Source organism: Pungitius pungitius, chromosome 15 (assembly GCF_949316345.1).
Source record: "Pungitius pungitius chromosome 15, fPunPun2.1, whole genome shotgun sequence".
Lineage (NCBI taxonomy): Eukaryota > Metazoa > Chordata > Actinopteri > Perciformes > Gasterosteidae > Pungitius > Pungitius pungitius.
In genome coordinates, this window is record NC_084914.1 from 6,671,764 (window position 1) to 6,695,185 (window position 23,422).

Below are 23,422 nucleotides of genomic sequence, written 5' to 3' on the forward strand. Positions count from 1 at the left end.
GGTTAGTATGCTAAATTAACATACACCAACATAGACAATTACAGGAATAGTTTAAAAATATATTTACAAACACTTGATTTAGTATAAATTAATTTCCATATTATTTTATGTATTTGTTGTTTTATTTAACATATTTTTTTACTATTTATTTTTGCTCAATTTAAAAACGACTACATATATGTATGTATGAATGCAATTATTCCTTGATTATTCCATGTCTGCCTATGATCTTGCAGATCATACATAAAGGCTTTATATATATATATGGGCGCAGATCAGGACGATGAGCTCGGCTCTCTTGCGTCACAGCGCCACCTGCTGCACCAGAGAACGTGATGTTTCCTCTTTGAGCTGCTGATGAAAGCGCCCATGCAGCATTGGCACTGGACCCTTTCCGATGAGTCAGCGTCCCAGCAGAGCCGTAGTATCTGGACATCATAAATGCCATTATACCCGACTTGATGAAGCACGCTGCATTTTAATTCTGTTTTTTTTCTGGAGCTAATTTGATCCGAAACGCACAATGGATCAGTTCCGTGGTTTGTTTGCTAAACTCGATAAAAACAAGGATGGATTAATATCAGTGTCGGAGCTCGAAAATGAAATGAAAAAACACGGCATCCTCTTGGTGGATAGAAAGGTCCAGGTAACAATCTTGTGTTTTGTATGTGTTCTAAACTAATTTATTTAATCAAGCACTAATAACACAAACATGCTGATTTTCTCCTAGAATATTATCGATTCTTATGACAAAAACAAAGATGGACTGTTGGATTATAAAGAGTTCCTCAACTACATGATGGACAGGGAGAGGAAGTGGAAAATTCACTTTCATGACCTTGACAAGAATAAGTGTGGTGAGTGGTGACATACTTGAACAATGTTTTATTCCTCTAAGAAAGACAAGAAATTGCAACAAAGTTCAGTAGCCTTTTACCACAAACGCCATCACTCCGTTCTACTACTGAGGATCTTATGGCATATTATTTATAAAACTATAAATGTGAATTCTCAATTCAAGGCCAGACAGAGGTGCAGCCATGCATACACCTTGTTTAATTGCACATATTAGACAAAAAACACTTGCAGGCTGTGAACTCTTCACTGGTAATTGTTGTGTCACTGGCCAGAAATATGATAACTGAACGAGAAGTACCTGTTTGTAATTCTGTGCATTTCTTCTCTGATCAGGAGTGATTGACCAGGAAGACATCATATGTTTGTTTAAGGAGTTAGGAGTGGCCATTTCAAAGGCGAATGCAAAAACAATTATTCAAATGTAAGATTTTTTTGCCCACTCATGGATTCATCGTTGTATTTAAAGATCAATTCATTTACTGTATGTCAAATACAAAAACGTCAAACAGTATTGTGCTTAAATGTGTTCAGAGCACATTGATTCCTTTCTAAACAGATATTTACTTGGTTGATATGCTATCCCAGTTTACTTTATGACTGGTTATTTATCTTATTATGTTCCCTGGACAGATGTACACCTCATAGAATATACGTTTGTACACGCTATCAAGCCTGCAGTTCCAAAAGAAAAGACGAATGTTGTCCTAGCTGATTACTCCTCTTAGAACTGTCCTAAAATTACTCATCTTTGTTCAAATAAGACACTTCCAGAAGGCTTTTGTACATTCATTGTTATGCCTATTTTTTTTCTAAAGCGATGCGAGCACGTTGTCACGCGGCTTCTTTCATTACAGTATGTGATGAAAACAAACCAAGTGTTTATCCACCAGGATGGATAAGGACAGTTCGATGACGGTGGACTGGGCTGAGTTCCTGCACTATGTCATCCTGAACCCCGTGGACATCATCGGGGAGCTGGTGTCGTCATGGAAACACAGTCTGGTAGGCTCTACTGGCGGCCTCAGCCAATAAGTTACTTCTGGTGATGGTGTGACACATCCACTTAAGCATGAGCGGCGACAGAATGATTAAAGGGTGATGAATGCAATTGTAGGTTTTCGATGTGGGTGAAAGTCGTGCGATGCCCATCGAGTTCCCAGAAGAGGCCTCTGGTTTCGGTGCATGGAGGACGTTTGTCCTCGCTGCGGGTCTGGCTGATGCTGTATCCCGAACGGTGACGGCACCCATCGACCGCCTCAAGACCCAGCTTCAGGTCAGCACCACTGTCAGGTTTCAGTTAAGGTTTGAGCCCCCAAAATGTATATGCTAGTCAAAACACAGTAAATTAGGACAACTTGATATTCATTTCAAGTACACCCAGGAACATACGGTAGAAGATAACACCTCCCTGTGTACATGCTGTAAGAGCGGTGAACTTTAAGTTTCTTCTTGAATCATCAGTTCGTGGGACAGTCCCACCAGCAATATGTTTATTACTATGTATTTATGTTGTGACATCCCATCACAGGAACATAGGTACAATGCTACAGTTTTGAGACCAGAAATAAGTATGTGTCTGTGAATAAAGGCCTACTTTGTTTTACATATAACCTTTTCCTGATAGTGGAGAAGCATTAATTTGAATGCATGTGGCGAGAAATTATCGCTTTAAAGTAGAAAGTTAAGTTGGGTTTTAAACTTGGAGGTAAAACGGTGATACCTTCTTACTTTTGGAGCATCTATTCCAGCATGAAACTGTTCCCTGTGTGCTCTAGGTTCATGGATCCAAAGCCTTCTCCCAAGGCTTTCAGGAGATACGGGCGGGTGGCCTGCGGTCCATGTGGCAGGGCAACGCCGTCAACGTGCTGAAGGGAACGCCACAGTCGACGCTGCAGTGTCTCATTTACGCCCAGGTGAGACATACAGAGGGAGAAAAACTCTCCAGTCTAAACGATGAATGCACCGGTATCTTGTTTCTAATTGACGAGCTCACTCAGAGCTTCTCCTCCTTGTCCAGATGAAGGTGTGCACCCAGAACAGCGCTCAGGAGACTCTGACTGTGCAGCAGCGTTTCGGCCTGGGTTGCGTTTCCGGTGCTGCCGCTCACGCTGCGTTCTATCCTTTAGAGGTAGAGTGGCAGTTCTTTTTTTTATCAAGATTAATTCAAATACTAAATGTCAGTGTTCCCTGGATCCAGGTATATTTATAAAATATCTTAGCATAATGGAAATAGTAAATTATTTTTACTCAAGAACATTTTTTTCACTACTTGTTCTTTAGTATTTCCATTTTACAATTCTACCTTATTGTTCATCTTCACTATAATTATTTTACTTTTCACACCACTACATTTTATTGACACCAGTATTTACTTCGTAAGATTCCAAAAGTACCAAAAGTAAGATTCAACATAACGTTGAATCTTACTTTTGGTACTTCAAATCTGGTTTATACTTTTAAAAAGTAAGAAAGCAGGATTTACTTGTTACAGTGCATTTTACACTCGAATTAAAGTTAAAAAAACATAAAGCCCCAGATTTTTATACCAAATCTTACCCGTTGGCACATTTTATCAAATGCAATACTGAGGCCGAGAGACGCTTCCGTCTGAGCGAAGGCCGCCTGCTGTTTAACCTCAATCAACACATCAAAAGTTCTGGTTCTTACAAGCGAAATGGGTCATCATGCTTCTTGGCAAACCAATTGTCATGTAAGAATCCGAGTTCGGGTGTGTCCCATTGTCCGTAGTTACATATGAAATGGTCACTAGATAGACGTCTGTGTTATTCATTGATTAGCATTACTTGGTGAATTAATCACAATCTAGGTGGCAACATTTGACCCCATTAAGTCAAAAAGCTTTGGGTCTTGATTTCATTGTCAGGAAACCTGAGTAAATTGAGTTAATCTTTGCTTTTTTATTTTACTGTAACTGTGATGGTGGAACGTTGGACTATTTTACTGCCTGAAATGTGTGGAAAAGCTGCAGCGAATTATATTTAATGTAATGTTGTTCCCATTAGCGTTTATTTTGAACCAGCCCAAGTGTATCAATGGAGGTTTATTCTCGTAATATCGGTCCTTTTATATGCTCTACAGGTGCTGAAGGTGAGGTTGAACCTGCAGCAAGCTGTCACCTACCATGGCGTTTGGGCCTGCGCTCGATCTATTTGCAGAAATGAGTCACTGTCTAGCTTTTACAGAGGATTCAAGCCAAGCGTCCTCTGTATGATCCCTTACGCAGGTGTGGAGTGCGCTGTTCATCAGGTGAGATGGAAGAACACCCCACCCCCAAAAGATAAAACTGAAGTTTGTCTAAAAGATGTATTTAACTTTTTTCTTCTGGTTGCAGTCGATCTTAAACTGGGCAAAGCGTGATCCAGCCTACAACAGTGACTCCAAACTGTTTTTCTTTAGTTTTGTCGCCTTTGCCTCCGGGCAAATCACTAGTTATCCACTGGCAGTTATCAGGACTCAGCAGCAAGCACAAGGTAAACGCCTGCGTTTTCTGTCCCACATTTTTCGATAATTTTAAGCAATTTGACCTGTTTTACTCATGGACATTCATCTTGTTTTGCAGCTTTCAGCTTAGATTCACGTCCAGCTTCGGGTGTGCTAGATGGACTGGTAGGGATATATGAAAGACGTGGCATTAGAGGATTTTATAATGGAATGGGAGCCAGCTTTGTCAGGGCTATTCCATGTGCTCTGATAAACTACACTCTTACTAGAAAATTTGAAAATCTGGTTTCCTCAATTTAATCTTGAGGAATTTAGCAAAGAAGTCTCATCAAAAACTGTGAACTTGTATGAATGGTAACTACAGGACATAACATTACTGAAATCCTGGAAAATGTACTGAAGATATGCAATTTTCATGTGATTTAAGAGTTTGCACTTTTTAAAACTTGAGTTAGCTGAATGTATAGCCATGGACCAATATCATATTTGAATGTGACAAAGTGTGAGGTTGTGTAAATGTGGTGAAATGTGAGCATTACATTAAAATCTTATTTCATAACCGAGGTGAGAAATCTTTCTTTGACAACAAAAAAACTTGGACACAATGGAGATCAAAATAATCCAGTACACAACAATGGTCGTTATCGCGAGATGACGTTTAACTGCGAGATTTCCTGCTCACTTCCTGTGGATGTAAACGGCCATCTTGTGGCGGCGAAGGAAGGAGGAGAAGAGCACCAGATATGGCTGACTACAGCAGCGTGGCTCCCCCGTCCTCTAACAACGGTGCCGGAATGAACGACGCTTTTAAAGACGCTCTTCAGAGAGCTCGACAGGTGAGAACATCAAAAAATTAACTCTGGTGCAAAAATGATGTCGAGGTCGCGCACACAAGATCGAGTTATGGCGCTTTTTCTGTCGTTCGATTCGACAACGCGGCGCCCTATGCTAAGCTAACGGCGATTAGCTGACGTTACGCCACAAGGCAGAACACCCATGCTAGAAAATCGGCCGTACACAATTGCGCTCATGTAATAATGCAATGCCATCGGCTATTTCGAAACACGTGTGGTACATTTTGTCTAATAACATCGACACTTAGGGGTCGGTTTAAGTGGACGTATTGGCTTTCCTTTGTTGGCTCAGGCTTCCGGACAGAAATGGAGGAGTGCAGGCCGCAGGCGGCGCTCCGCTGCGCTCGACCCAGACACCAACGGCAAAAAGTACGCGTCGTGCCTAACTTGCTGCCTTTTTCTTTTCGTTTAAGATTGCAGCGAAGATTGGTGGCGATGGCGTTGCGGCACCTCCAACTAACGAATTCGGCTACGGGGGTCAGAAAAGGCCCCTGGAGGACGCTGGTGGGTATTTTCCCATGCCTAACCTGAATATCGGTCAGTGGCTCGAATCGATTCAATGCAAGTCTTGATCGTTGATGCTTGCCTGTGTGTTTTGTAGCACCTACTAAATGGTATTTGCTTAGCGGTGTTTATTAATTTTTACTGTTTTTGTATATTGATGTATTAATGTAGTCTAACATCTAGTCAATTACTCACTAACCACGTGTACACTTCTTGTTTGTAATGTTTAAACTGTAAGACAATAACGTTCACAATCATGTATTTTTCACTGTCCATACAGTGGTTTCAAATCAGTGCCTGGCTATGCAATATTTGTACAGTTAAAGACTGATAGACGGTTGAGCCATTATTGGATTGTTTCGTTTTGCAAAATATTTTTCCTTGACAAAAAACATTCAGTTTCAGTCATATTTAATATAAAAATCCTGCAAGAAATTCTAAATTCACAGGGCATAACTGTAAAGTGAAACTTAATATTACACAGCACCACAAACTAAAGCTTATATAGATCATGAGGCGGATTAATAGTTTCAACACAGACTAAACATAGTCCGGGGACTATTGCTGGCCTTGGCTTTAAAAGGCAATTTAGGTTATATTCCAGCTCTGTATGTATGGTGGCAATGCAGGCCTCTGTTGTTTGCTATAACCATTTACATTTCAGACAAAGTAATTTTCCAACTGAAAAATAAGAAGTAATGTAATCATCGGTATAACGATAGATACTTATACTGGTTATTATGTCATGTTGTCACAGACCAACCAGAGACGAAGAAAGTGGCTACAAATGACGGTAAGTGACCTGATGGCGTAGCTGTAGTTAGTTATGTATGTGGCTGTTGTGATGATTCCCAAACAAGTAATTGGCCCAAAAATTAGCATGAATTGTCTGTTGCATGTGCTGAACTTAAATGTGTTGTGTATTTGTTCCCCTAATGTGCTGTAAATTCTCATTTTGCAGCGTTCTCAGCAATGGGAGGAATGGGTGGACCACCAAGGTAGATACTGGAGTTGGATATTAAAACCACGTCACACATGGGCATTAATTGCAAAGCTAACGTTGATCTGTTTTGTTATTTTCAGGTCAATATCCGAGGAATTCAAGGTACCAGATGGAATGGTCGGATTCAGTAAGTAGTAAAAAAGTAAAAATGAAATCTCAAACGTCTCCTAGTGTAGTTGATATTCGAATGAAACGCCACATTTGTCTTTTTAGTTATTGGAAGAGGAGGTGAACAAATATCACGTCTGCAGCAAGAGTCGGGGTGTAAAATACAGATTGCTCCTGGTAAGTTCAGATAAAGTGTTAATGTTGTGGCTCACTGTACTTTGAGGAAATCAATGGGTTTGATTTATTGATGTATTTGCATTAATTTCTCCTCCTTTCTCCTCCGTGTTGTAGACAGTGGGGGAATGCCAGATAGGTCAGTGACATTAACGGGAGGACCGGAATCAATTCAGTAAGTTGACAATTTCCTTCTAACTGTCCCATTCTGGCCCAATCTCTTTATTTTTTTGTTTTGAAAGTTTATTGGAGCCTTGTCAGGAATATTGGTCTTTGCATGATAGTAATTTTTCCCTCTTTAGGGCGGCAAAAAGGCTTCTAACGGAGATCGTTGATAAAGGACGTCCAGCGCCAGCATTCAACCACAACGACGGTCCGGGAATGACTGTCCAGGAGATTATGGTCCCTGCGTCTAAAGCCGGACTCGTCATTGGAAAGGGTGGAGAAACAATCAAAAGCCTTCAAGTGAGTTTCCAGTCAGTGAGCTATTCAGTATTTGAGTGATTGTGACAATGGTGTTGTTCAAACAGGCAACACATTTGACCACTGTGATTCTATTATGGCAGGAAAGAGCTGGCGTGAAGATGGTCATGATCCAAGATGGACCCCAAAACACAGGCGCTGACAAGCCACTCCGCATTTCAGGAGAGCCCTTTAAAGTTCAGGTGGGTCTCCGCTTGTGTGAATGAAGTTCTTCAAACTGCACACACCTTTTTTTAAATATCTTTTTAAAGAATAATCTACACGATTCGGTGGACTCTCCTTGGAGGGGGGCTGTGTTTACACATGCTTCCTTTTCTTCCTCAGCAAGCCAAAGAAATGGTGATGGAGCTGATCAGAGATCAAGGCTTCAGGGAGCAGAGGGGCGAGTATGGTTCTCGAGTTGGAGGTGGCGGAGGCGGCGGCAATGGGGGACAAGGAGGAGGAGGGGGAGGAGGAGACAGCTTAGATGTGAGTGTTTGTCATCAATTGTCGGATTTGGAGCTGAGGGTTGATTCAATAATGTAACATTTGGCTTTATTCGGCTGTCATTTAGGTTCCTGTACCCCGGTTTGCAGTGGGAATTGTCATTGGCAGAAACGGAGAAATGATCAAGAAAATACAGAACGACACAGGCGTCCGGATTCAGTTTAAACCAGGTGAGTGAAGTAATTTAGACAACGTTGAAATGTGTCTGGTCGGTGATGAAAACTCATGCACCACGCTGAGAAGCTGATGGATAACACCAACCCTAAATTATCTGAGACCTTTGCACAACCCATGGTAGTATTGCAGAAAATAAAGTTGAATCCTAACAAATGGCTCAAGTCTCTAACCGCCATGTTCTCTCCTTCAAGATGACGGCAGTACACCAGAGAGGATAGCCCAGATCATGGGTCCCCCTGACCAAGCTCAGCACGCCGCAGAAATAATTTCAGATCTGCTGCGGAGTGTCCAGGCCGGCGGCCCTCCAGGACATGGTGGTGGCAGAGGTCGTGGTCGTGGGCAGGGGAACTGGAACATGGGGCCCCCTGGTGGTCTGCAGGAGTTTACCTTCACTGTTCCAACCATGAAGACCGGCCTCATTATCGGAAAAGGCAAGTGCAGAGTGCATGAACTCCAGAGCTGGAGAAGCCTAAAAATTGCATATTGAAACGTGCTTGCAAAAGGTGGAGGACCCATATTTAATAGTCATGAGACAGAAAATATGCTGGTTTAAAGATTTAAATGCCTAACATGTGACCGTACCTATTATACAAGTTGTTGTGGTTAACCTTGGTTTCTGGACTCTTTAGGTGGAGAGACAATCAAAGGCATCAGTCAGCAATCTGGAGCCAGGATCGAGCTGCAGAGGAATCCCCCACCCAACGCTGATCCCAACATCAAAATGTTCACAGTCCGGGGCTCCCCTCAACAGATCGACTATGCCAGGCAGCTGGTGGAGGAGAAAATTGGGGTGAGAACCGTTGTTTCTCTCAGTTTGATATTGTCCCTTTTTTAAGACGTTTGTCTTTTTACAAGCCTGCTTACTAACTCTGTGTTGGTGGGTCTTCAGGGACCTGTCACACCAATGGGAGGTCCACACGGTGGTCCAGGTCCACACGGAGGTCCAGGTCCACATGGTCCTCCTGGACCACCCGGACCCCCTGGCGCTCCCATGGGTCCATACAACCCTGGACCATACAACCAGGGACCTCCAGGACCTCAGTGAGTACTTTGGCCATCCATCGTTACCTCATTCGTGAGGATCAAGAATATTTCCTACCTTGGGTTCGGTGTGGAAGTTTGATGGTTTCGTCTTTTTTTTTTTTTTTTTCTTAACAGTGGTCCACCAGCGCCATACCAGCCTCAGGGATGGGGCAATGGCTACCCACACTGGCAACAGGGGCAACCTGACCCAAGTGAGTACCATCAGTAGATACTCTTGATAAGTTTGACGGAACTAAAAAAAAGTGTTCACCATTGTCCACTTGACAAGTACTTGAAGAAGTTGATAACGGAGATCAAAATCAGTTTATATATCAACAAGCCAGAACTGTTTGTTACTAGCGTCTATCTTAGCCTTTGTTTTGTAACAAAACCGTTGCCTTGTGAAGATAAAGCAGCAGCCGATGCCAACGCAGCAGCGTGGGCAGCCTACTACGCTCAGTACAGCCAGCAGCCGCAGGCTCCCATGACCCCGACAAGTGGAGCTCCTGGCACGACTCAGACCAACGGCCAAGGTGACTGAAGTGTTACTCGCTTAGCGGTGTCTGTGCAAGCAGATGGAGAAGCAAGAGTGGTTGAGAGCAGTGTAGCGCAGTGTAGCCTTCTAGCTTTACTTTGGTAGTGCTCTGTGCGCTCGTCTTCCTGGTGTAACTCGCTGGAAACTTGTTGGTTCGGTTCCACCTTTCGCAGAGCATCATTTAAACAAAACAACTTTTTTCCTTTTTTTATTACCCTAGGGGCAGGATAGTTGTCCTCCGCCATCTTTAATCTGAAAGACCCGACCCAGGCAGGTGGAGGACAAACTTCTGGAAATAATAAACTAATTACAAGTTACCGTTTTTTTTAACAGGTGACCAACAGGCTGCAGGTCAGAGTGGACAGGCAGATTACTCCAAGGCCTGGGAGGAATATTACAAGAAAACTGGTATACGAACGTAGTTTCAGTGTACACCTATTAACACAAGTCAGTCTAAACAGCGACAGGGGGTTTAGTCCTTTTTTTTCCAGGTCTGGGCACTTAAATTATTGCTTGCCTGTGTGCCGCCACTTTGACATTAATGCCTGTGCTGTTTAGACTGCAACACTTCTGCCTATCTTCAGGGCTGAGCTGTCGACACAGAACCACCCTTTTCTGAGCTTAGAGTAGCCTATTTCCTAGAATACATCAGGGCTGATAAAGCCCTGATGGCAGAGCTTTTCCATGTGCCACGAATGTGTTACTTCTGAGTGTAGATTTAAATTGCTTGATTTGTTGATCATGGATAGAAACAATGTAGGATAAGATTTCAAATGTCTTTCATTTGGATGTATTGACACATGTTTCCCTTGTCCTTGCAGGTCAACAGAGCCAACAACCTCAGGACTACACAAAAGCCTGGGAGGAGTATTATAAGAAACAAGGTAGGAGGTCCTGTTGGCTATTGAATTGAATATTGAAATTACTTTATAACAGGGATCAAGTGTAAACCTAGTCTTCTTTAACTTTCATGACCAAACCAATGGGAATGTTCCCAAGTAGATGAACAAGTTGGTCGATAGTAAAGTCAGACTTGGCTGCGATGACTGAACTCGATGTTGCTGGGCGGCTGTGCTCCTTCAGCAGCCCTCTGCAGTAGAGTGGCTGCTCCCTCAGCCGCCCCAGAGAAAGGCAGAAGGTTTCTGTCCCGCCACCCAAAGAAAGTGGTGGTGGGTTCGTTCCCCTTCTCATAAATCTGTCTCAAAAGACTCATCGCTGTCCATGGGATGTTAACTTAGTTCTTAGTAGGGCTTCTATCCAGCCGCATCCGTCAGTTGTTGCTCATAAGAAATACTTTTGAGAAATTTGCGGTTCCAACAATTTTTGTCCCCATCTCGCTATTTTTAGGTCAAGCGGCGCCTCAGGCCACAGCGGCAGCGGCGGCGGCTTCCACCCAGCCTGGCGGCCAGCCAGACTACAGTGCCGCCTGGGCGGAGTACTATCGCCAGCAGGCGGCGTACTACGGCACGGCCAATCCTCAGGCGATGGGTGCAGCACCACAAGCCCCTCAGGTACACCCCCGATGAGAATCCGCCCGCCACATCCACTGCATACTCAATTGTTTGCTGCCGTAACCGCGTTCCTTCGTCAGGCTTTACAGGGCTCCAGTGACTGCAGCAACTTTGCACGCACACACACTTAACCAAAGCGATTTCTTCCCTAAACAGGTTTTTAGCTTTTTATTTTGGGAAGCTGAGTCTACTGTTTCCGCTGTTAACATGCAATGTATCTTCTATGTATTTCTTCTGCACAGGGCCAGTAATGTGAAGTGGACATAAAGTAAATGCTACATTGTCGAAACAAAATCCTTTGTTAAATGTTTGGATGCAGACGCCTTGATGAAGATCTTAAATTTCCTTGGTTTGAAAGTGTTTCACATAGATGGCAGATTTCCCGGCGAACACGTCCTCCTTTTTTTGTTTTCCCTTTTTCTTGTAAATGCTTTGTTTTTAGTGAGGTAATTATACATATGGTCATTCCAGCCCTGTATACATTAAATGTGGCTAGAACTCATGTTTATTAAACTGTAGACATTACCATGTAAATCATCTCAGTTTTAAAATGCTATTGCCTGTTGTGTTTTTGCAATAAAACAAACTGAAACCTCCTGTGTTGGTAAGTTGGGGTGGTATAAAACCGGTTTAGAGGAATTTCTGTCTTTTTGTTTTAGGGGGGGGTATAAAAAACAAACCTGCAGGCCATGTGTGGGTTTAGTTCTCTAAAAAATGGTTAACTCAAAGTTGTGCTGTCCTGTCTCTCTCCAACTGTCTATAAGACTGTTAGATATGTTTTGTGCGTGCAATGACTCGGTGCGATTCAGACAACCGTCCTTGTTGATAGACATTTATTTACACATGTTTCCTGACTTTGCTCTCTGACTTCAGTAGTAGGCAGATGTTTTGTCATTAGAATGTTGACGGGTGTGTGTGCATATACATGGGCCGTAATTCCTGCATTAACTGCGTTGCTGGAGTACTCCTTTTTATTGTCTGGTTTGCTGACATTGTTGAGGTAGTATGCACTGTATATTGCCTTCATATAGACACTTCCTCCTCCACAGGCAAGTTTAGAAAAGCGGTAAGCACGTATTTTTTCTAACCTGTTCTGCAGAAAACGTGGTTGCAAGAAATGTTGCCTATTTTTTTAGTGTTATACATATATATATATATATTTTTTGTGCTGTTCTTTTTCCAGGACAGTCAGGTAAATTGCCATTGTAATCCAAACTGCATTGAAACGTTTGTCTTGCTCTTTTCAAAGTGCAAACTAACTCATGTATAAATTTGTTTTTTTAAAAGAATGTTTTTTTAATATAAAAACATTGCAAAAATCGTTTTTGCTGTCCCCATTCTGTTAGTGTTTATCCAATATAAGAACATAGATGTTGTAGGGTCGGGGGTGGCTAAGCAGTCCTCTTCCATCAGTTGAGGCCTCCTATACTGTAAGTACAAAACTGACTGACTTTCAGAGATAATTGCCTTTTTTATGTTTTATAACTGCAAAAGATGTAGTATTTTTGTCACATTACCATTTCCCCCATGTCTCTGGGTAAGTATAAAATGTTCAGAGAAGAGGGCTAGTACTTTGGATTCTTGTACCACCATGTTTCTGAGACGTCAGTACATCGATACTTGTAGATTGTTAGACTATTTGTGTTGGTAGCATTTCAGTGTCGGTTGGGATTTCTGATCTGAGGGTTTGAATGTCAGCATTCTGTTTCACTGTTGGTAGGAACTGTTTTTTTAAGGCTGCCCATTTGGTTATTTGCGTTTTCTGAAATGCCGTATCTGCGAAGTGCCATTGTCCAGGTTGACTTATGTTTAGAAAACGATTCGAAAATGCCATTTATTTGCAACGTAATGCTTAGAAACTGCCCAACTGCATAACTCCAGTGTAGCATGCATAGGCTTCTTCTGCTATTCTTTCAATGTCCTCCATGAGCATGTGGAATGGTAGTAGTGGAAGTTCTTCTGACTAGCCCAGTATTGATTCATGACATTTTTTCTGAATGAGCACTGTTGTGAAAGGCTGTTAACTTTAAAGCATTGTTCACTGATGGCAAACAGTGCAATATATATCTGATCTTTGCAGTGTCGTCCATGACCTTGCACCTTAGGTTCTGCTGCAATAACCCAGGTAAGCGAAACCTAAGGAAACTGGTGTTTTTGTCTGTAGTGACATGACCAATTTACATGCAAAGAAATGCATACCCTCTTGTCTTTAACATGCCTCAATGCATTTATGCTTAGCTGTAAAAGATAATGTCCACAATTTCCATAGTATGAAGTCTTAAGATCTGCTTTCATGAATGAACTGCATGACATGACCTTTTGTTACATGACGTTTGACTTTTTAAAGTGACTACCCAGAAAAGGTTGTTGCATAGGCTCCATGAGGAAATGTTGTCGTATGTGCTTAAATATTTGACGGCCTTTTAAAAAAAAAAAAAAAACCTATCCCGGTAAGTCTCGACAGTGATAGTGTGTTGATGCTTCAGATAACTGTGCCGCTGGTACTTGAGAACTGCATGCCATGCAAACATGTTGCCAGATGTTTGCAATGTGCTCTGCTGTCAGATCCAACGGTGTGATATGTGACATCTTCTGATTTTTCTATCTTCACAATCTGTCGTGGTGTGAATCTGCCCTCATGTGCAGTGCAAAGCAACTATTGAATCGCTGCCGCCTTCGCTTCGCGCTCACAGTGTTGGAGGGAGCTGTGAGCTTAGGTCTTAGAATCAGGCGCCGTCGTAGTTTGTCCCCAAAAGGAGTCAATCCTCACTGCTGAATGTAGACCGTTCAAGAGCTCCAGTCATAAGGTAAAACAGCAACGCAATGAAATCAAAGTTCTGATTGCAAAGTGTTGGTTAGATAAATGTTTTTTAACTCGGATTAACTGTTTATGAAAAAAACAATCCATGATGCCATAGTGTATTTAGTTATGTGATGGTTTCTTGTCTCGTCTTTGAATTCCTTTAACTTTTAGTCCGTAGGAATGTGCTTTAGAAAGTTGGATGAGGACAGGAAGTGATATACTTTAAATGACATGCACCGTCTTTGGCAGTAAAATTTGGGGGTTGTCAGTTTTAAATCACTATTTTCTGTAGTTAAAGGGTTACTGTTTTTGTGAGATGCTCAGTGTTTTAACAGTTTGTGGGGGGTGTAGAAGACAAAACAAGGAGCATGCCTTAGAGGTAAATGAGGTTGTTTGTACATTACCAGATGTTTCGTTTTTTGGTTATTGAATTCATTGTATCACTTTTGAAATGTTGCCATGTTCATTAATAAAGTTGTAACAAATGAACAAGTATCATTCACCTGACTTTTATTTGATACTGGAGGCAAAGTTACTTATTGCAATACAACAAAGACATCAGCAGCCTAAAATATTTAATAACAACATGGAAAATGACAGCAATCAAGATGACTAGTTTACATGCCGTTATTTTCTCATGGCGCACAAGGTGATGAGTTAAAGTCCATATGAAAATAGTCACATGCAAGAGTTTGAGCCAGTGAGTTTTTAACATGAAAAAATAGTGGCAAACATTAAGCTCAAGATGATTTGCCTCTTTACCACATGTGTTGAAAAATGCTCCAAGCGTTAACCTTGGTGCGCATGGCAGTGACAAATCAGGCATTTAGATACTTTATTTAAGACTTGCATTCAGTGACCGACAAGGCTTGATTATGTGCATTAATAGTAAGGCTTGCATGTCAGCCAATCCTCTGAACGTGTTTAACAGCTGTAGGATTGTGAAATATAATTGTTCATATCCCGTAGACTTTAAATATTGCATTACGGTTCGAATCCTGTTGCCCAAAGAACGCTTATTTGACATTTATCCCTCTGATCAATCATTTACCAGCGTGTGCTCGTCACAAACAAAGCACTTGAATGGTTTGGTATGTTCAGCAGGATGTGTGAATGCATCTAATAGATCTCCACGACACTGGCATTCCTACTACTGTATGTTTTAAGCTTAGCACAAACCATACAGGCCCAACTACAACCTCTAGGAAATAAATCCAGAAATTGTATAATAAAATAAATACTAAAATATTCTCTCCACAACAGAAACAAGTCTCACATCGTAATATCTACCAATGCTCGACGGTGAAATGTCTCACAGAAAGTTTTAAATATTATTGCTATGATTTAGTTTTAAATGTGCACTTCTACGGCATTTTGGAACCGGGTGCTGAGGAGGAACAGGAGGAGGACGCACTGGAGACAACGATCTCGTGTGAAGGCAAGGCCGGTGGTACAATTCTTCCCCAGACACGGCGGCATGAGAGCGCAAAGCGTGACCGCGGTGAATTAAGTGTTTTACGTTTCAGTGCTCGGATCAGCAGTTTTGTGGAATAGAAAGTTTATGGCAAGTTTGTGTGTCCAATGATCAATGTTCTATCCCGCCCTGTGTGCGTGTGCACCCGTTCTCTCATTGCACTCGAGCCTCCTGCAGGCCGCTGGGCACCAGCTGCACCTGCTGCGAGCTGCACCCGCCGACTTGGCGCAGCGAGTCGGGGCCCAGGTAGGCCACCAGCAGCTCGGAGCGCCGGTGCAGCAGGTGCAGCATGTCCTCCGCGAGACTCTCCACCGAAGAGTAGCGCACTTTGTCCAGGTCAAAGACGTCCTTCAGGAAGTACAAGACCTGGTCCTGCAGGAAGAGGAAGATGGGTTTTCCTTGTTCGGTTTGTACTGCCCAGCTTCATTTTACCATCTTTTCTTAACTGGACATCAATACAGGTTTATCTTTTGTTATTTTGGATATTTAAAAATGAGGCCAAAGCCAGCTTTATAAAAAAAATTTGACTGCACTTTTTCAAAGAAAACTGAAATCAGCGTTTCTCTATTTTGGGTAAAACTCAAGCGGCATGAAACCGTATACAGACCTTAAAGAAGCAGCAGAAGTCATGCAGGGAGCTCTTGGGCCCCAAGAAGCCCCAGGCCAGGACGGGGCTGATCTGTTCGCACACGGCGTAGAAGTGAGCGATGAAGCCGTCCGACACCTGAGACCAAGAGGAGAGCTCGCTCAAACCACTATTAGGGGCCACTTTAGTTTCCAGCCCATCGGCTGGACCTGAAATCGCGACCCAGCGCAAGTCAGCGGGTCAAAGCGGCGTCAAAACCCTTTAAGACGTTCTGTCGAGGGGGAGGGGGGAGGTTACCTTCATGTGCTGTCTCCTCTGCTTCATCACTGACCAGCAGCTCGACGCCACCGCCTGTGAAAAACATGCAGGTTGCGTGAAACAAAGAAACTCCCCAATGTTCAAGATAAATGTGGAAATGCACATTGACCTCTACACGATGCTGCACATACGGTAAACGCCGATTCACCATCAACAATCTGTCTACAGAATCGCAGTCCAATGGACATCCGTCTCAGGTGTGGTGCATTGAAGCATTTCCCGCGTTCACCCACCGTCTCCTTGAAGGAAGTGTTGAGCCAGCGGTTGTTGATGACGTTCTGAATGGAGGTCGGTGGATTCTCCAGGTCCTCGAAGGAGTCCATCAGGATGAAGTCCAGCACGATGTCGTAGAAGTTCAGGTGCTTCACCTGGTGAGAGTGGTGAGAGTGAGGTGGGCTTCTTTTTCTCCACGTTGCGATCAGACAGGGAGGGAGGGAGGGAGGGAGAGTCGGCCGCCATGTCTCGTACCCCTCGCGTGGCGAGCTCCACCTCGGTGTTCTCCCAGTGCTCCGTGTGCTCCAGGAAGGAAATCATCTCCTCAAACACCTCCTCGAATCTCTTTGGGCTCTTAAAAAAAACAACAAAAAAAACATTCAGGGAATGGGAAAATATCTTTGAAGATGTGAATTCACCCCCCTCCCCCCAGTTGTGGCTTCAGTCTCACCTTCTGTGCTTTCACAATAATGGAAGACAGTATTTTCTTCCCTGTGTCGGCGAGAAACATCCGGGTCGTTCTCTCGCACAAAATAAGCTGGAGGAAAAAAATTGAAGGTTTTTAATGATTAAAACAGGAAAACTAAAAATTCTCAATAACGTATTCCTTCCTTGTTTGTCCGGATCAATATTAATTGTGGGTTTTTTTGTGTGTATTTGAGTCAATTCTTTAGGACTTTGCCTGCGTTAAAGCCGTGGTGATGTATTTCATCAGCTGATAACGTACCTGACACGCCTGCCGCACACAGTGCAACTTGGCCAGGAAATCCACGTCTCCAAGACACTCGAGCAGCTCAGTCCTGACGAGGGAAATAAAAATAAAAACGGCTGCACGGCTTCCAGGTCCACACATTCTCTACGTGTGTGTGTGTGTGTGGGTGAAAAAGTGGTTGAATTACCGCAGCACTCTGCAGGAGATCTTTCCCTCCTCGGCCATCTGCAGGGCCTCCTCGTAGAAAAGGTGATGGCCCAGAGCGACGACGCTCCGCAGCTCTCGGTGCTCCGTCAGCTGATGTAAAAAAAAAGAGGAAGAAGAGGCGCTAAAGGCGAGACGTTAAGCCGGACACAAGCCGAAGTTGAACTACACAGCCTACATACACACATCCTCGGAGTTACGCAAATCGGTTTGGTAAAAGCACTTAGTGTGTGTGTGACAATGGGGAAACAGCCCAATATGTTTCAGGTTAGACGGGAAATGTAATTATTTAAATGTTTTTGAGTCTGAAGCTGCTCGTCCTGAATTAAGTACAGGTTGTCCTGCAACGGTTCTTTGTGCGTTCTCTTAGAGAGGTGGGAGGTGGTGGGAGGGGGCAGCTGCAGAGTAACAGCGAGCTGCATGTCGTTTAATGGAAAATGTCTATTTATAAGTATGAGCGACCCAGTTTGAGCGCTCTGCCATCACTGGTACGTGGGCTGTGAGTAGTGAAACCGGTCTGAGGGTACAACTTCACCTTTATTCATTGTAACGACGGATTTAAAAAAAAAAAAAAAAAGGGATTAAAGCACAAGGACAGTTCTTTAGATACAAGTAAGATGCAGAATGCGCTATTTACGCTATATTCAGCGTATGGACTTCTTGAAATATGATGAGAGTTCCTCTCACCTCGGCAGCAGACACAAACGAGTCGGTGGAGGCGATGCTGTTGCAGTCTCTCAGACAGGCGTCATCCAGCTCCTCTCTGGACAAAACGTCGGCCAGTTTATCTGTGATGGGGAACGCTCACGTTAATGCGCCGCGCGATGCCGCAATCGATGGTGGAGGGGACACGATAATACGAACGGGTGACTCAACCCTGGCTGTTGCTGTGCGACGAGGGCTCAGACTCGCACAGCACCCCCTCGAACTCCTCCTGGAGGCTGTAGGCCCTCTGCAGCAGTGACTTCAGCCTGAGCAGGAACTCCGCACTGAGGACGTCCTGAGCGCCGAAAAACAGAAGAAGAAATAAAAGAAGGTTCAATGGTAGAAATACGGCTAACTCCTTTACCTTTGAGTCTGATTAATTGAGCCGTTGCCCTAATGGGTTGGATTGTGTTGCACCATGGTGACGTGGTAAATCTAGCACACCCAAAAACAAATCTACATCTTTGGATGATGAGCGTGCGTCAGCGCTTTCACCTCCACGCTCTGCTCGGCGATGGCGTCTCCCGCGCCCACTTTGACGGACGCACAAGTGGCTTCGTCCTCGCTCTGCCCGGTGCGGAAGGTCAACGCTTCCTCCCACCGCCGCAGAGCCTCTTCAAATAAATCCATCCCTGCAACAACAAAAAAAACACATAAAAAAATCTCACATGTTCCATTTCATATTTCAGAATTCCCTTTTGATCCAATCCTTTTCAAACTATTTATCTCCTCATCACAGACACGGTGAGGTGTTTGGGTGGCGTTTTCTTTACCCATGAGGTACAGGTTTTCAGGCGTGGTGACAGGTAGGTTGACAACGCTGCAGATATCTGCTTCCCCCCCTCGGTCCCAACAGGTGGATACATTTGCACAGGTGCTGCTGCTGGATGAGTTCATGCTCTTCACCTGCAGAAACGGAGCAGAGCAACACAGTTACCACCTGGTTAATACAGCATTAATGTATGTATTTATGAACTATAAAGCGTGATATACAAGTCGGCTTCTGAGGGGAAAGCCATCTGTAGGCGTGCTTGCATCCATCTCTAAATGTACAGTTCTCTTCTGTGTGTTTCCCAAAAAATGCTCATCATTATGGCTTCATGCTTCTATGCAACGATCCATGTCTTTGTCTCACCGAGGCCAGGCTCAGCAGGGACCCGGACAGCTTCCGGTGGTGTCCTGCGTTGAGAAGCAGACCAGCGGGGTAGCCACTCTTGGAGTTGAGGGAGAGTGTGATGTTTCGAGCCGTGTTATCTGGATCTGTGTTATGATGTGATCACACAAAATGGGCATGTTGGTGGATAACATCACAGATAAACCAGGTTTTACAATTTGATTAAGAGGGAGTCGTTTTCTGGGAATTGTGTCATTGCTACTAATCTGTCAGAATCACGTTAATCCTTTTGGATTAAGTGACACTCATAAGTGACACTCACCTGCTTTGTGTGTTTTTAAAACTGTATCCAACTCAGACCAATTCCATTACAAGTTAATTGTTAAAATAAATGAAGCTTTGCAACTATACCATCCTGGAACAGTTTGAACCTGAATGAACGTTGTCCATATGAATAAAGTAAAAATATATATAAATATCCAATTGCCCTGATCCAGTTGACATTTCACTCAATTCAGACATGTGTGTTAATTTATCTTGGAAATTGTAATCCCCTAAAAGAGATTAGAGGAGGAAAAGCTTTAACCTGCAGCTTTCTGTTTACAGATCAAGTTAACACAGCCAGACATGCCAATCTGATTACATCACAGACCAGCCACGTCGCTAACAAACTTAATGGAGATCAGCGACCTGCTGGTTTAGAGGAAATTCTACCTTTTTCTGCCGGTGCCGGGGAGATAATCTCAAAGGCAGCCTGCTCCCACTGAGCCTTCTTTCTTCCCTTCCTCCTCTGGAAGCGGCGAGCGAGGAAGAGGAGCGAGACGGCGCCGAAGGCCGTGGCCGCCAACAGCTTCTTGGTGCCCGCGCTGACACTCACCTGGAGGGCAGGCAACAAGGCAGTTGGTACATCTGAAACAGAACCCTAGGCAGCACATTTGTTTTTTTCTATTTGGACTTAAAGCTCCCGTTTCTCTGTAGCGGTCTCCAACCGTATGTTAGGAAAATAATGAACAACGTAACACCAACCCACACGTGTCTACAGTAGCAAGCACTGCTGCAAAGCTTTGTACTCAAACAAAATCAAACACTTATTAATTTATTATTTTGTGTAACGGTTTAAGGGCTGGCATTAGTACTGAAGTACACAAAATGTCGACAACAGCTTTACATTGATGAGATTATTGCAGTCGACGAACATCGAAGGCCGACGACAATAACGTTCCAGGTTCTCACACACAACGTCAAGTGCAACTAGTGGAGATAAATGACAGGGATGCTTAACTCCACTGATGACATAACAGTCGGTGCTGACAATCTCATCCTCAATTTCACCGTGCACTCAAAACAAACAACTAGAAGCACCCATTTGAACTAGGACTTGGCTGGAGTTTAGGAAAATATCTGTGAGGAAACAGGGGAGTATTAAATCATTGACCAAACGTTAAGTATTCAACAGCACAGCCGGTATTCTTGCTCGTGGAAAGTCAGACACCGGACTTTAACCGTCTAAACTCATATTGCATTAAATCTTCTATACATTTTAAAACCCTCTCATCCACAATGGCATCGAGCTCAGCTGTGGGCCAGTATCTTTCCAACATTTAGTAGTTTCTTTTGAACTGGTGTGTGTTGTGTCTTACCGGAACGCAGATAAGCATGCAAATTAACACACAGCGAGAGGGGTGAACCCTGTTCATCCTCTAAAACCATCGGACACCACCAGGTACCAAATATATTCCAAAGAAATGAGAAATATGTCAGCTCGCCAACTCGTCTTTAGATCCTCTGATTCACACTAAGAGATTAACAATAGTCAGGGTCCAAGTCTAGATTCCGTCTGAGATTATAGAACATAATGCTATGGTTTGGCTTTGAGTTGGGTTTTACGTCACAGTGACCTGCCTCCCACTCCGAAAGGTACAACAACTGTTCTGGTTGAATGGAAGAAAGGAAGGTAAAAACAATGAAAAAGGTTAAACAGATGTTGGAGACATCTGTGAATCGTTTGATGCAGTTCACTCTCGTCTTCTGGGTAATGACAGAAAAATAATTTTTGGGGAAATGGCCTGTTTAGTTTTAAGTTTGATACTAGAAAAGTAAGCGCCTGTCTTTGAGTCTGTATTTCTTCTGAAGAAGCCGTACAACACTGATTAACAGCACAGTATGCCGCTCGTGACACTAACAACTATGTAAACAGTTGACAAGCTTTTTCCTCACCTGGCCCAGCGAGCCGTACACGCAGAGAGGAAGGTCGACCATTCGCAGGGCAGCCGCCCTGAAGGACAGCTGGGAGCTTGTGAGGGTCTCATGTGTCATTGTGGCGATCTATCCATGACTTGGCAACTCTCTTGTCCTCATCACCATTCTGCTGGAGCTGCGGGGGGGGGGGGGGGGGGGGGTGGCACGCAAGGATTTAACTTCGGAGGCTCAGGATGGGAGATAATGAGGTTATTACGCGAAGCCTCTCACGTATAGTGCGTGCAAGTAGTTACGCTTGCCTAAACAAAGTAGAGAAGGGCGTTTAACCCTCCTATTAGTGGCAAAACATTATTTATAACGGCCTGCGTGAAAACGATCAATAAGTGACTGTTATAAGTATGAGTCAACATCTGGTAGGAGGAATAGCAGCACACCCCACAAAGGTATTTCGAACCGCCTGTGATTGCGTAAGAAAAATCAGAGGCTTTAAGTTCCTTGGTAAAAATATAGTATTGCTTTGTAAACATTTCAGCCGCTGTGTGTCTGCAGCCGAGAGACAACACATGAACTTCCACTGAAGGCTTTTACAAAGCGTGAGTCTCCTCACATGAATGCTTTCCCCATTCAGTCTTACCCTGAATGAATGTTCATTCATCGTCTCAACATATTGCTCACTATGTCAAGCTACTTTTTTGATCTTTCCAAAAAACTTTTAAGAAAGACAGGCAGCGTATTTTGAAATAATATAAATACGTTACAAGAAAACAATGAGAAGAGTGGAGAGGCATGAAGGGATCTATCCTGCTGCCATTAAACCACCAGCCATCTAGCAAAGTAAGAGTCAGAGAAATGAACAAGTGATCAAATCAATGCTAGACCGTTTCTCAGATGTATGTACAATTTTGGAAAAATAATCACTTTATATTGCTCTATGTAAAACCTTATAAATTGCCCGTCATGTCCTTATACTGGTCAGACTGACCTATCCATAGTGTTTGCTTTCATTTATTAGCACAACACCACCTATTTTCCAATAAATCAGCAGCTTATCTGCAATACTGTTTTAAGGGAGAAAAGGGCGGGTATAAATGAAAGAAGCACCGTAGCTCTGTAGACAGACAGACTTAATCCTATTAGCACATGTTTGGGAAGTTGTAGCACTCAACGGTTATTGGCCTGGCTGAGAAGCTAATGCTAACTTATCTGAGAAGGCTAATAAAGGCTAGCAGTAAGAGCTAGGCTACGTTTGTTAAACCGACATGAATTAAACAGTCTGAGTAATAAACTCGTCAACGGCGGTGAGCATTTTTTTTTAACCGAATGGGAAAATCTGAGATTAAGTCACCGGTGTCTGTGGAGGGTTCGTGCGCAGACTGAAGCTCGCGGTTCCTGCGGCTGACCTCAGCTGTTGCTCCGTGAAGGACTCGAGCCGCGCTAGCGGGACCTTCAAAATAAAAGCGTTGCAACCTTTATGGAGTTTTAGCGCCCTCGTTAGACTTTCTTAGCGCACGACACTGTATATTCATGTTAGGTTTTTATTGTTATACGCGTGAGCGGCTAATTGTGTAATCGAAATGTAAATTAAAAACGGTCTATAAATTAAACTCACGTAGGTGTACGTAAGACTCTACTTACATTTTGTTTCTTTCATTAGTTCTACTACTTTTTATTCGGACCAGCTTAAAAACAAAATCTCAAAGGGTACATTTCTGACTTCATGTCAGAAATATAATGTCCAATATTCACAAGGAATAAACGTTTTTAGATTTCAGGAAAATAGATACTTTTTACTTATTAGACAAAATGCTTACTTTTGAAGTCAAATTACGAAATACAAATATACGTGAGTACTGATTTTAAGTACAGATTGTGATGAGGCAAGGTTTTGACTTCAAAAGTTGAAAAAATCAACAATT

At 43.2% G+C, this 23,422-nt stretch overlaps 3 protein-coding genes across 9 annotated transcripts; 2 read left to right on the forward strand and 1 right to left on the reverse strand.

Annotated features, from left to right (window-relative positions):
• The first annotated feature begins 270 nt into the window (after positions 1–270).
• Positions 271–4,878, forward strand: slc25a24l (solute carrier family 25 member 24, like). The gene is made up of 10 exons (XM_062557890.1): positions 271–646; positions 731–857; positions 1,192–1,279; positions 1,749–1,860; positions 1,973–2,131; positions 2,634–2,771; positions 2,876–2,986; positions 3,958–4,125; positions 4,211–4,349; positions 4,439–4,878. Exons 1-10 carry the CDS (start codon positions 524–526, stop codon positions 4,618–4,620), a joined length of 1,347 nt encoding a protein of 448 aa, XP_062413874.1. The 5' UTR covers positions 271–523; the 3' UTR covers positions 4,621–4,878.
• Positions 4,879–4,998: 120 nt separating this feature from the next.
• Positions 4,999–13,628, forward strand: fubp1 (far upstream element (FUSE) binding protein 1). 7 transcript variants are annotated; one of them, XM_037458540.2, is made up of 20 exons: positions 4,999–5,156; positions 5,588–5,711; positions 6,436–6,471; positions 6,640–6,676; positions 6,762–6,808; positions 6,895–6,966; positions 7,081–7,138; positions 7,266–7,428; positions 7,530–7,628; positions 7,771–7,914; positions 8,000–8,102; positions 8,301–8,540; positions 8,739–8,899; positions 8,999–9,150; positions 9,268–9,344; positions 9,540–9,665; positions 10,001–10,075; positions 10,489–10,551; positions 11,015–11,178; positions 11,421–13,628. In XM_037458540.2, the coding sequence occupies exons 1-20, from the start codon at positions 5,064–5,066 to the stop codon at positions 11,427–11,429; spliced, it is 2,043 nt and encodes a 680-aa protein (XP_037314437.1). In that variant the 5' UTR covers positions 4,999–5,063; the 3' UTR covers positions 11,430–13,628. The 7 variants fall into 7 exon arrangements, with proteins under 7 accessions (XP_037314437.1, XP_037314438.1, XP_037314441.1 ...); XM_037458541.2 differs by having other exon boundaries at positions 5,588–5,678; XM_037458544.2 differs by lacking the exon at positions 10,001–10,075.
• Positions 13,629–14,474: 846 nt separating this feature from the next.
• Positions 14,475–22,977, reverse strand: miga1 (mitoguardin 1). Its single transcript, XM_037458548.2, has 16 exons — positions 22,852–22,977; positions 21,525–21,681; positions 20,022–20,184; positions 19,329–19,453; positions 18,967–19,099; positions 18,689–18,825; positions 18,365–18,488; positions 18,176–18,276; positions 17,472–17,581; positions 17,300–17,372; positions 17,024–17,110; positions 16,828–16,926; positions 16,593–16,727; positions 16,339–16,392; positions 16,063–16,179; positions 14,475–15,827 (listed from the first exon to the last, which is right to left on the reverse strand). The coding sequence occupies exons 2-16, from the start codon at positions 21,621–21,623 to the stop codon at positions 15,609–15,611; spliced, it is 1,776 nt and encodes a 591-aa protein (XP_037314445.1). The 5' UTR covers positions 21,624–21,681; positions 22,852–22,977; the 3' UTR covers positions 14,475–15,608.
• Positions 22,978–23,422: the final 445 nt, after the last annotated feature.